Below are 12,849 nucleotides of genomic sequence, written 5' to 3' on the forward strand. Positions count from 1 at the left end.
CAACCTCCACCTCCTGGGTTCAAGCGATTCTCCTGCCTTACCCTCCCAACTAGCTGGGATTACAGGCATGCGCCATCACGCCTGGCTAATTTTGTAAGACAGGGTTTCTCCATGTTGGTCAGGCTAGCCTCGAACTCCCGACCTCAGGTGATCCACCCGCCTCGGCCTCCCAAAGTGCTAGGATTACAGGTGTGAGCCACTGCACCTGGCCTGTTTTTGCGTTTTCTTAAGCTGTAGGAGGCTTTCTGGGGACAATTAAACATCTAGAAACTGATGAAGGGTAGCAGTTTTCATTAATTACCTCATTTCTCAATCTTGTATACTTTAAAATCTGCCCAGTGAGATTCAGCAGATGACACGCATCCTGCTGCCCCTCAGTCTGCAGATGTTCCTGGGTACTTGTCTGTTGTTGAGAACTGTACTCTTGCATTTCTCTTTAAGAGTTAAGAAAGCTCTTGGTATAACCTGACTCTGTTTCAATTAGAGCTTAATACTCAATAGTACAACTTGGATTCTCCATGGAAACACCTGATAGTTATAGACTTAACTAAAAATCTAGCCTGGGCTTTCTCTTCTGGGCTCAACAGCCCTCAATCATATGCTATTCATGTTGCTCTGCTTTTTTGGACCCGCACTGACTGCTGCATATCATTGGCTAGGATTTAAGTGGTGAGACTTTGGCCCTTCCATGTTGTATTCATTTTGCTTTCATGGTGTCACATGACCATTTTAGAACAATTCTATTCTACTCCATCCTACAAAAGTTGGATTGGATAAAGTAGCAGTTATGCTCATGACAATAAAAACCTAATTTTTCTTTTGTCAGGCTCAACTCAGTTTCCTTATAACCCTCTGACTATGCGGATGCTCAGCAGTACTCCACCAACACCGATTGCATGTGCTCCCTCTGCTGTGAACCAAGCAGCTCCTCACCAACAGAACAGGATCTGGGAGCGAGAGCCTGCCCCACTGCTCTCAGCACAGTACGAGACCCTGTCGGATAGTGATGACTGAACTGCACAAAGTGAGGGGAACAGGGTGCAGGAGAGGGATCTCTAGTTTTTGGTGGTTTAATTTTTAGTAGCAGGTCAAAAACCTGCCCTCCTATGACTTACTCCCTGAGACTTTTCAGGAGAGCCAGCCCACAGATTGATGAAGAAATGATGGAAATTCATTTGGAGAGTCACATGGGAAAAAACCATACAAAAAACTGCCTTTGACACAGGCAATTCAGTGGACTATAATAATAGTGGAGGGTTGAGATGTAGAGTTTTTAAAAAGTGGACAGTTCCTGTTCTTACATCTGTTTGTAAAGAAAACCATAATGTCTTTAAATCACTCTTCTGTAAATAGATGACCTTTTTGCAGTGTATATCCCCTTGCTGTAGTATCTGGTGTACTTATGTTCAAATCAGCGCATCAACTTTGGGGGTGATTTTTAAAAATCTTTTTGTCTATCTTTTTAACCCTAGCCTTCTAAACAACCTCATACAGCCCAGTTACATAATGTTGGCTGTCACGGGCATTGTACTTTTATCTGATTTTGTTTCCTCTAAATTCAGCTTTCCAGTGATGTTTAAAATCTTGTGAAAATGTTTAGATTTTTAACACAGACCCTGTCATAAAATCTGTACGTTAGGGTCAGAAGGTAGAAGTAACAAATTCTGCCATATTGTAAATTTCCAGTGCAGGCTTTAATTTTTTTTTTTTTTTCATTAGTAGCACTGAAAAAATATTACTGCATGGGTATGTTCTAGTTCAGTTTATAAAGTTTTAAAGGCTTATTTGAGGCATACCTCACTGTTATGCACACTGGTAATTTAACCATGCCCCTAAGTATTCCTTTTCTCCTGCATTTGATGCAGCCCAACAAAGCTTTTGTTTTGAAATAAATTTGACTACCCTGTCCATAGCTACAGTAGATTATTTGTGGTTTAAGGCTCCTGGTGTCTCAGGTTCCAAAGGAAAAGCTTACATATTTTTCCCTTAGTTTGATATATATGATTGGTTGGGTTAAAAGATAATGATCTGTGTAGTATTTAGATGTGCTTTGTGCTGTATCCTGAAAAACTCATGGTGAACACAGCCCTTTTCCCCATCGCTATGGACCAGCACTTACTCTCACTTTGCTTCCTTGGGATAAGAGTTTACTGTTAAATGTTTTCATTTCACAGATTCTCAAGGTGCAAATAATTTAAAAGACTGAATTCTAAACTAATTATGGTACTAGAGGGCCAGTTGTATCTTTCATTAAGAATTGCTTGCTGAATTTTAAAGTTTTTTTCATACATTTTATCATAGCATTTAATTATCTTTCCATAACATATAGATACTAAGTTTTGGGAGAATGCCACCGGTAACTGGAAAGGGGAGAAATAGATCTCTCAAGATGATAAAAATTAGTACTTTACAGACTTTCAAGTAGATCTAGACTTTTAAACAAAAGTACTCAAGGCTTTTAAGGAAGCAGCTCTGTGATTAGCTACTGACCAAGACCCTCCTATCACTAGTGTCTAATCCCTATGTTACAGATGAAGACACAGGTTTAGTACTTTGCCCATACAGTTAAATGAGTGACAGAGATAGGCCATAAGCCCACATTTGTCTCCAGTCAAAGCTTTCACTCCTGTCCCTGTTCCACTTCTGTATACCTGAGGTCCCCAACACAAACTTTAGATCAGGCGTTCCTAGTACTTGGAAAGTTGGTATATTTACAATAGATATATGTAAACACATAAAAATTTCAAAATGAATGACAAACAGTGACTAAATGTTCCACTTCACAGTTTTCTGCTGAATTTTTCTTTTCAGGTACTGGTAATATTTTATAATTTGTTAATAATTTATATTGCCAACCTACCATAAAAGAGATTATGATGGTATTTTTCTATGACCCTGAGGGTCTTAAGCTATTCTGAGTCAGAATACAGTTGACCCTTGAACAACACGGGTTTGAACTGTGTGGGTCCACTTATACACGGATTTTCTTCCACCTCTGCCACCCAAGATAGCAAGACCAACCCCTCCTCATCCTCAGCCTACTCAACATGAAGATGATGAGGATGAAGACCTTCATGATGATCCACTTCCACTTAATGAATAGTAAATATATTTTCTCTTCCTTATAATCTTAATAACATTTTCTCTTCTCTAGCTTACTTTATTGTAAGAATACAGTATATAATACATATACAAAATATGTGTCAATCGACTATGTTATCCGTAAGACTTCTGGTCAACAGTAGGCTATGAGTAGTTAAGTTTTGGAGGAGTCAAAGTTAGATGTGGATTTTTTATACTTAGGAGGTCTATGCCCCTAACTCCTGCATTATTTGAAGGTCAACTGTATAGTTTCTGAGAACATGTCAGATCAGAGCCTAACTTGTTACTCTTGCAGTTCCACTTGAGGACCCGAAGGTGAGCTGCTGTGAACCACTCACTCCATCCTCATCATAATACATGTGCGTATTACTTTATTTACCATCACCTGGAGAAGAAATCTCAGAATGACAGTTAAAATCTAGTAACAGTTCTTGGTTCAAAATAAATGAAAGGACAGAAGTCTCACATGGCTTACCTATGGAGGTTCACCTTATCATGATTTAAGTGGTAAGCACAGCACAGAGCAGCACTGACAACTTACTGAGGTTCACTGCAAACAAAGGCATGATATTCTTTGTAGACTTAGATTTCACTGTTCTGACACTATATCCTTACACGTGATTTTTTAGCACCCAGAACTAAATTAAGGTCTTCCTAATACTCTTCATAGAAGTATTCTGACAGCCAATTTTCCAGTGCATGTTTATGATTAGAAATTTCATAATGATTTAATTTTGGTACACTGAGTGATTCTATTTTAAAAATATCTATGCCCTGAAAACTCCAGTGACCACTGGACAGTTCAAAAAATTTAATTACATGATTTTAACCAATTCACTTTTGAATTTAGAACAATCAGTAAAGGAAATCAGTCCTCCTTTTGCTTCAGTACCTTATTTTACAACAGTGCAAATGAACTGTAATGAGAACACCCACATGAAGAGACTGTCCTGAAAACTCCTAGTGTTTCCAACAACCAGACCACTGAGTCACTGTGGATGATTTAAAATTAATAAATAAATAAAACTTGGAATGAAAAACCTTTCAGTAACCTCTGCAGTTGTGAAAAGGTAAAAACATTCTCAATGCAAAAAGGTGAATGGTTGACATTAATTTTTTTAAGAAATCACCATATGTTAATACTGGTTTCTACTGAAACTCAGTCTGATTTATATTGTATCTTATCTCTCTGAGCTAGACTTGATATTGATAAATGGCATTAGCTGGATGGTAAATATGAGATTAGACAGAAAATAGGAAGAAATTTACATCTGCAACATACAAAACTCTAGTTTTAGTCTAATCCCTGAGGATTTGGACCTCCAGGTTTCCGGTGTTTTTATTCTTCAGGAATTTTTTTTTTTTTTTTTTTTTTGTGAGAAATGCAAAGATTACTGGGATACATACAATCTTGTTGTATAGTCTCATTTATTATGAAAAGATTCTTCCAGTATGTACATACGAACCAAAAATATCAGTTTATCAGTCCCACTCACATCCCACCCCCACAGGCATACCAACAGGGTCAGTCTTCCTTCATGGTACCTAGAAAAACTGTCTTTTTCCTTAGGTAAATGGCTAAAAATGTACTCATACGACTGCTGCGGTAAGAGCATCCACCTATGTATCTTTACATACTTTGAGGCAGTGTGGCAAAGCTCTTCCAGCACAGCAGTCTATTCATTCAAAGTCATCTAACCGAATACCTTCTCCCACAGCTAAGAAAGAATCCCAGTGTTTCCTTAGTTTAGAGACGAAAATACTGAAATTGCAAAAGCAAAAAGGCTAGGACTAAGATCCAGGTCACAGTAGTTCAACTATAGCAGCAGTACACATCAGAATTACGAAGAGTTTTAAAATATACCTGTAGGGGCCTATTCTGACTCAGAACAGCCTGGGCTGTGTCCTTAAAGAGTACTTGAGATGACTCAGTTGTGTGACTAAGGCTGCAAAGGAAGTAGAGCGTTCAGATAACGTAGACAAAAGGTTACATCGTTCTTTCTAGCCCACCCCCACTTTTAGTTTTATATAACAAGATACATATGGTTCACTTTTATTTAAATTCAAATGGATGCTATACTGTCATGTGCTTAATCCCCACTTTAAAACTTCATGCTGGATGCTGGTAGCAAACTAAGATATTTTCCTTTTTTACGCATTAAATTCCATACTGTGCTTCATGAAACAGATTATAAGAACAATTCACCATAATCCCCCTTTGCCATGACGAAGGTAATTCTGGTTAGTTTGCCAGATATTGATAAAGTAAGAGAAGAGAGGGCAGCAAATCAAGAGACCAAAAACTTATAGTAGAAATGCCAGGCTGAATCACCACACCCACAGCCCACAGGAACGCCAGCCCATATTAATCTGTAGTTCTACTTAGACCAGTAGGGACAGCACCAAGTCACGTGTTACAACTGAAAGCATCACTTGACAGCAGTCCTGAAAGATCATAATCAGTTGTGAATGAAAGTCATTTTTCCTTTAAAATACAAAAATGGCAGTGTATACAACTCCCCCTTCACTAAGGCTAAATTGAGGAAACCTGAATATCAAAAACGACAGATTTAAGCCATTGATTTGGGTGCCACAGAGACAGGAATGACAGCTATTCTTCTGCATTGCTAGACATTATTCTCCCTACACAAAAATGGATTTAGAGCTTGACAGAATTTAAGTCAAAGGTCTACTTTTCTTTGACAGCTCAGCCAACTCCTCCCTGATGTGTTGTACAGAAATTTCATCTTTTTTCAGCTTTGCTTGCTTCAGTGCTTCCTGGTAGATCTCTTTTGCTTGTGTATATCGTTCTAAAATAACCCAGAGAGAAGGGACAGTAAGAAGAAAGTGTATGATTTCCAGGTGATTCTGAAGAGACAGCACTAATGTGGATATAGGGCTAATTTACTGTGTGTTTATGAAGTGACAGGCTGGTGCTGCCTCATTTCATCCCCATCTGATAGGCTGGAACTCCACTGAATGCTGGGGGATTCTTTACAGTCCTTTCCAGTATATCTTGAGGCCTTTGATGAGCCAAAGATTTCATGAATGGTGGTATGTGTAATACACCTGTCACCCCAGGTTTCTGAAAATGATAGGTATAGTGTGCTGACACTAAGAAATGTCTGTCAAACTGATACTTCCTGTCATACAAGCTTCACCAGCACTCTGTGAGAAACACATTGTAACTGAACACATTTAGAAATCCGTAAAGCACTACTGACGTGAGGTACTATCATTGCAAGGTTTTCTCCAGCTTGATGGGGTTTGACAGGCTACTGCAGGTCTGCAGAAGTTATGTGAATTGAGCACAACAGTACTTCAACCTAATTAATACCTTCTTTTTCTGCCATTCAACCAGCCTTTTATTTTACATGTTTCTTTGTTGGCCCTTGCCCTCCCTACATACCATTTCACAAATTTATCAATCCAGTGACATCCCTCCCTTAAAGCAAGTCAGTTCAGTTTCCATTGCTACCTACCTCTGTGCATCAAAACTGCAGCTAGATTACTGAGTACCATGTGTAGCTCAGGATGATTTATCTGTCTTGCCAGATCTGATGCCCTTTGCATATAAATATAGGCCTCATCAAAGCGGCCCTGTGCGTCCAGGGTAGTAGCCAGGTCACTCATCAGCACAATGGTCTATATGGAAAAGAAAAAAGTTGTTTCTTTAAAAACATGCCTGCACAGAACTTTAATGTGGAGTGCATCCAACTCTGAATACATAAGATTTCATCTTTCCTAGGATTCCACAAAAGATGAGGGATACCAGCCTTTAACAAATTTGTGGGCATTTGGTAATCACACTGTACAGTGGAGAATGTTAGTTCGACCTTCTGGGAAATACAAATCTGGAAATTATGAAACTCTACGTATTAATCCAACTAATTACCCAATTAGAAATACCAAATGAAAAACAACAGCAAGATGCTATGCATATGATCTCATTTAAGGCTGAGCAACTTTGAGAAGGCAGCCTCGTATGGTATGATTGCCTCTAGAACCCCACTGTATTATGTTGTTCCTGCTGATAACCCTGAGGCTTATCAAAAACAAGAAACATACCATCTATTTTAGGAAGATGCCCAGTGTAAGTTTTTTTTAATCTGGCTACTGTAACAGGTAGACTTCCATACCTACTTTCCCACTGATGCCATGCTTTAAGCCCCCCTGACCCTAGTACTTGGAGATCTGAATTCTGTGCTTGCTTGTTTATTATTCCTCACCAAGGGACTCTTCATAATAAGTCATAAATCTCTTTCATGGAGATAATTCATAGCTCAACCCCCGTTTTCTTCCAAAACATATTACTCACCCTGCCCATGTACCCCAGCCTTGGGACACATTCAGTTAAAATAGTTATGTCTTATATTGGGGGTAGCGAGCATTCACAGACAAAGCAATGCACTCCTTACATCTAAGAACTTATTTGGATGGAGGGGAGACCCAAAGAGATGATTTCAATTCAATGTGTTTAGTGTTCTAACACAGAGCTTTACACGTTATACTTAAATTCTACAATATGCCAATGGTTTACAAGTGTTTTTAATGTGATCCCTTGTTCCTTCCCTCACCTCCTGCCATTTTAACCGTGGGGTAAGGGAGGCAAGGATATTTGTGTAGTAAACTGTTCCCCATAAGCTTCTAATGGGAGTATCTACAGACCCCACTCTGAAATACTGTGCCCTGTCCATTGAAGCCTGACCAGTCCTGCCTTGTAGAAAGGTTGCTCTGTTGTGCAAACCATGGATCACGCGAAAAGTTCTGGGCAGACCTAGTTAACTGATAACTAGTCCCAAATCCTTTCTGAAACAAGTAGTTGGGGTGAGGGTGCTGGTGGTAAGAAAATAAGTAGACTGGGGAGAAAGGAGGTTCTAAGACCATCTGCTGATCCTGTTACCAATGAGTGTGACATTTCACACCCTTCAATTTTGAAACCTTTGTTTTATATTCCCTCTTCTGTGTTTTCCTCCCTTACCTGTGGGTGTCTTTCTCCTTGTATTTCTTCAGAAATCTGCAGAGCTTTTTCATACATCCTTTGTGCCTGTGATGGCTGCTTGGAGAACAGAAGGTAGCGAGCACAGGCATCTAAGCACATGCCCAAGAGGAGGTGGGTATTGGCTTTCTCTTCCACTAAGGAGAAAAGAGGAATCAGCAAATCTACCCAAATTGTTGTTACCAGGACCCACAAATATGTCAGCAGAATGGGACCCACATGTCACTTAGGGGACAAAGTAGGTGGATTAACATCCAGTTAAGCGACCTATTCCAAACTAGTTGGAATCATGGAACTTCACCCCACATTTTAAGTAGATTAAGAGTCCACACATTAATTAAAATGTGGAATGTTATTTTTAGTTTGAAACAAATAATATTCAGCAGAAGCAAATGAAGATAAAGAAGAATGAGTTAACAACAAAAAGTCAAGGCCAATGAAAAATCTGTAAGGTATAAGAGAAACAATGCAGGAAGAAGACAGAGAACACTCAGAATCCTAAAGTGCAAAGTCACAAGCCGAATTTAAAGAATTCAAGGTAAAGGCCAGGCGTAGTGGCTCGCACCTATAATCCCAGCACTCTGGGAGGCCAAGGCCGGTGGATCACAAGGTCAGGAGATGGGAGACCATCCTGGCTAACATGGTAAAACCCCGTCTCTACTAAAAATACCAAAAAAAAAAATTTAGCCGGGCGAGGTGGCGGGCGCCTGCAGTCCCAGCTACTCAGGAGGCTGAGGCAGGAAAATGGCGTGAACCCAGGAGGCGGAGCTTGCAGTGAGCCGAGATCACACCACTGCACTCCAGCCTGGGTGACAAGACACTGTCTCAAAAAAAAAAAAAAAAAAATTCAAGGTAAAATTGAAACAAGCTAAGAAGAAGAATAAAGCTTACAATGACATAGCACCTCTCAACACATTCAAGAATTGACTATACGATGTCTGAAAAAGAACAAGTTTAAAATACCTAATGCCACATACGAAGAATTGGAGACATAGATCATAACAGTAACCTATATCAACCTGGGTAAGACTTCTAAAAGATGATACAAATAACGTAGAAATGTTCATAAGCAAGATTATATGGAAATTCTGCAAACAACTCAGCAGGAGGTAAATGTTCACATAATAAAAGACTAGAAAAAGAGGTTACCTTAGATAATCTTAGGTAACAAATTAGTAGACACCCAACTGAATATGTTCAGTTGGGTTTATTTGCCAGCAAAGCTGTCGTTCATACCAAACCCTTTCCCTTCCATGTCTTCAATTTTCAGAAATCTACAAGTGGCATACAGAGTTTAAGGAAGACTATGTTACTAAAATGAGACTTTTCTAATACGTTCCCATTTAGAAAAAAAGTGCAGCTTGCTTCTATCACTTACCTAATTTTACATAAATATGCTCTTTAAGGCTGGAGCAAATGTGATTTTCAATGTGAAACTACTAAAAGTGTTCTTGGAGTTATTTCTAAACAGAACACCAGAATCGTCTGAATCATCTATTTCGGAAAAATCGGATTCATCAAATGAATCTTCAACCAACCACTGTTCGAGAATGATGTTAACATCACGCGTAGGCATGCTATGTTTTCTAGGATTTGACATTTTCAGTGATCAAGAATTACTGTATTTTGTAAATGGAAATACTACTACTAAAAACAGAATGCTATAAATAGAATGATATCTTGTTCCCAAAGTTGATATACTAGAGCAATGTGAAAATGATAAAAGCAAGATATTTTGTGGCAACAATTTCAAAAGATGTTTAGTGGTATAATTAAAGTACAAGAATAAAGTGACAAGCAATTCTAGCAGAAAATTGTTACCCTTGTTATCACTGAGTAGTGGAGTGGAAGCAAAAGCAGTAAAGCTTTTTAGAGAAAACAATGAGGTACAATTTAGCTATAATATTTTAAAAATCCATGCACATTCTGACTACAATAAAAATGGAAACACTTTTTGAAAAGCAACCTTTTCTAAAAATAAATGTACTTTTTTTTTTTTTTTTTTTTGAGACGGAGTCTCGTTCTGCCGCCCAGGCTGGAGTGCAGTGGCCTGATCTCAGCTCACTGCAAGCTCCGCCTCCCGGGTTCACGCCATTCTCCTGCCTCAGCCTTCCGAGTAGCTGGGACTACAGGCGCCTGCCACGTCGCCCGGCTAGGTTTTTTTTGTATTTTTAGTAGAGACGGGGTTTCACCATGTTAGCCAGGATTGTCTCGATCTCCTGACCTCGTGATCCGCCCGTCTCGGCCTCCCAAAGTGCTGGGATTACAGGCTTGAGCCACCGTGCCCGGCCAATAAATGTACTATTACTGAACTTTTAGAAAACATAAAACCTTTAGCAACTGCCAAGAGAAAATTTCAAAGTTCCCCCAGAGTTCCTTTGCTAGTAATTTACTTAAACATAGTTCTTCGAAACATTAAAATAAAAATGGCTAAAAGTTAGACAAGAAAAAAATCAAGTACTTTAATAACAACTGAGAGGCCGGGCGCGGTGGCTCAAGCCTGTAATCCCAGCACTTTGGGAGGCCGAGACGGGCGGATCACGAGGTCAGGAGATCGAGACCATCCTGGCTAACACGGTGAAACCCCGTCTCTACTAAAAAATACAAAAAACTAGCCGGGCGAGGTGGCGGGCGCCTGTAGTCCCAGCTACTCCGGAGGCTGAGGCAGGAGAATGGCGTGAACCCGGGAGGCGGAGCTTGCAGTGAGCTGAGATCTGGCCACTGCACTACTCCAGCCTGGGCGACAGAGCGAGACTCCGTCTCCAAAAAAAAAAAAAATAAATAAAATAACAACTGAGAAATATATTGGAATTGTTTATATAGAGCCCCTAAGGGGTCATTTAAAACTCAGGCATATTTACTTCTTCAAACATAAATGATTCTCTTTCATAAATAACTTCTGATCACAGAAAAAGATATGCTACTATACTCAGTCCATGAGGCAAATATGATTCACTATAGAATTTTTTACTCAAAATATTGCCGAATGGAATAATCAGATGTATTAAGGAGATGACCAAACAGCATTTATTCCAGGAATAAAAGAATGGCTCAGTATATCAAACTAGGTTTACATAAATATAGACTAAAGGGAAAAGTACTGGGGCAATTATATGCATTTATAACGAGCAAAAGAGCATGTCTAATTTAGGAAAACTTGAGCATAGGCCTCTAGCTCTCCCCTACCCCCTCACCATCAATAGCAATATAGGAAAGTCTACAAGGGTCTTTGAAACTAGAGATATTTGTTCACCAAATTCCAAGAATATCCTGAAATTTCTGCTAAACTAAATCACTTGTTAATCAACTGATTAGCACTTCCTAATTAGTGTTAATGGTTTTAGTAGAGGGAATAAAGGAGAATCTAACCTAACGCTATTGATGAAACCCATCTGCCTCAAACACCTAGAAATCTTAGATAAACTGTAACACATCCTTTCCATGCACAGCTGAGATCCCAAGAGAAGGAAACCTCAAGTGCCAGAAATTCGGAGTAAGCTAAAACCCAAAGTAGAAAGTCTGTGAGTTGACACAGCAAAAGCCTGGTTTTTGTTGTAGCTTGAGCGTCTCTGTAATCCAGGAATTCAAGCTGTTGATGTGTACTAAACAGAACTAGATCTGAAGCCAATGCATAAAACCAGGATTACCATTAGGACCACAACCCCAGGAAAAGAATGTATGTGAAAAGAATTGCAGCACTCCAACCTACACTTCCCCTAACCCCCTGATCACAGACACAGGGAGACGACAAGGAGCTCTGAATGGCCAAGTCTGGAATCTAGATGAGAAAAATGACTACCCTGTAAGTTTGATGTCTAAATTTATAACATCCACTTCGGCCAGGAGCTGAGTGCCTGGAAGACACAAAACTATTCTGGAATCTCACTGTATAGCTAAAACCTTGCTGAAGATGAATGTATAATCCAAAATTAGTCAACATGACAATTCATCATAAATGAGAATCAGCAGACAGTAAGAAAGCAGGCCTCATCCCCCAAAATTTTATAAAATCAGACAACTCCAGTAGTTCTTACTTCCAGTAAGTCAAGCATACACCACCTGAGTCTTGTACCTGTAACTGCCCTTTGCCTGTAATTTTCTTCCCTCACAAATAGCCACTTGCCTATTCTCTCCCATTCACCAGGTTTCATACTAACAAGACCTTCCCCACCCCCTCTATAAGACAGCATACTTCCCCAATGTATTCCTGCTATAAATATTCCTTCATAAATATCTACACAGCACTCTGGACACACCAACTTACTGGATAGTGCTTACTATGCGTCTTTCCCCCACCAAAAATGTAGCTCCGTGAGGCAGTGACTTTTTTGTTTTTTCTTTTTTGAGACGAAGTCTCACTCTGTCGCCCAGGCTGGAGTGCAGTGGCAAAATCTCCGCTCACTGCAACCTCCGCCTCCCGGGTTCAAGCGATTCTTCTGCCTCAGCCTCCCGAGTAGCTGGGACTACAGGTGTACCACCATACCCAGCTAATTTTTTTTTTTTTTTTTGTATTTTTAGTAGAGACGGGATTTCACAATATTGGCCAGGCTAGTCTTGAACTCTTGACCTCTTGATCCGCCCGCCTCAGCCACCCAAAGTGCTGGGATTACAGGCATGAGCCACTGCATCTAGCCAACTTTGTTTTATTTATATCTGTATCTCAGAACCTAGCAGCATATCTAGCATGTAATGGGCATTCAGTATTTCTGACTGAATTGTTGAATGAATGAACAAATAAAAGGAATTAC

General features: G+C 39.6%; 2 protein-coding genes across 16 annotated transcripts in view; one reads left to right on the top strand and one right to left on the bottom strand.

Annotated features, from left to right (window-relative positions):
- The window catches only part of NCOR1 (nuclear receptor corepressor 1), a 192,674-nt gene extending 189,482 nt beyond the window's left edge, over positions 1-3,192 (top strand). For 7 of the 13 annotated variants that reach the window (XM_010387748.2, XM_030923276.1, XM_030923272.1 and 4 more), the window contains one exon: positions 827-1,372. In XM_010387748.2, coding sequence (XP_010386050.2) covers positions 827-1,014 — 188 coding nt within the window. In that variant the 3' untranslated portion in view covers positions 1,015-1,372. Of the gene's footprint in view, positions 1-826 lie in introns of all 13 variants that reach the window. The other 6 variants (XM_030923270.1, XM_030923273.1, XM_030923279.1 and 3 more) reach the window with 2 other exon arrangements.
- Positions 1-12,849, bottom strand: part of TTC19 (tetratricopeptide repeat domain 19) — a 49,439-nt gene that overhangs the window by 13,122 nt on the left and 23,468 nt on the right. For 2 of the 3 annotated variants that reach the window (XM_010387745.2, XM_010387747.2), the window contains exons 8-10: positions 8,084-8,238; positions 6,585-6,747; positions 4,514-5,912 (exon numbers count right to left, since the gene is read on the bottom strand). In XM_010387745.2, the coding sequence (XP_010386047.1) occupies positions 5,779-5,912; positions 6,585-6,747; positions 8,084-8,238 (452 nt within the window). In that variant the 3' untranslated portion in view covers positions 4,514-5,778. Of the gene's footprint in view, positions 1-4,513; positions 5,913-6,584; positions 6,748-8,083; positions 8,239-12,849 lie in introns of those variants that run through there. The other variant, XM_010387746.2, reaches the window with a different exon arrangement.

This window comes from Rhinopithecus roxellana, chromosome 19 (assembly GCF_007565055.1).
Source record: "Rhinopithecus roxellana isolate Shanxi Qingling chromosome 19, ASM756505v1, whole genome shotgun sequence".
Taxonomy (NCBI): domain Eukaryota; kingdom Metazoa; phylum Chordata; class Mammalia; order Primates; family Cercopithecidae; genus Rhinopithecus; species Rhinopithecus roxellana.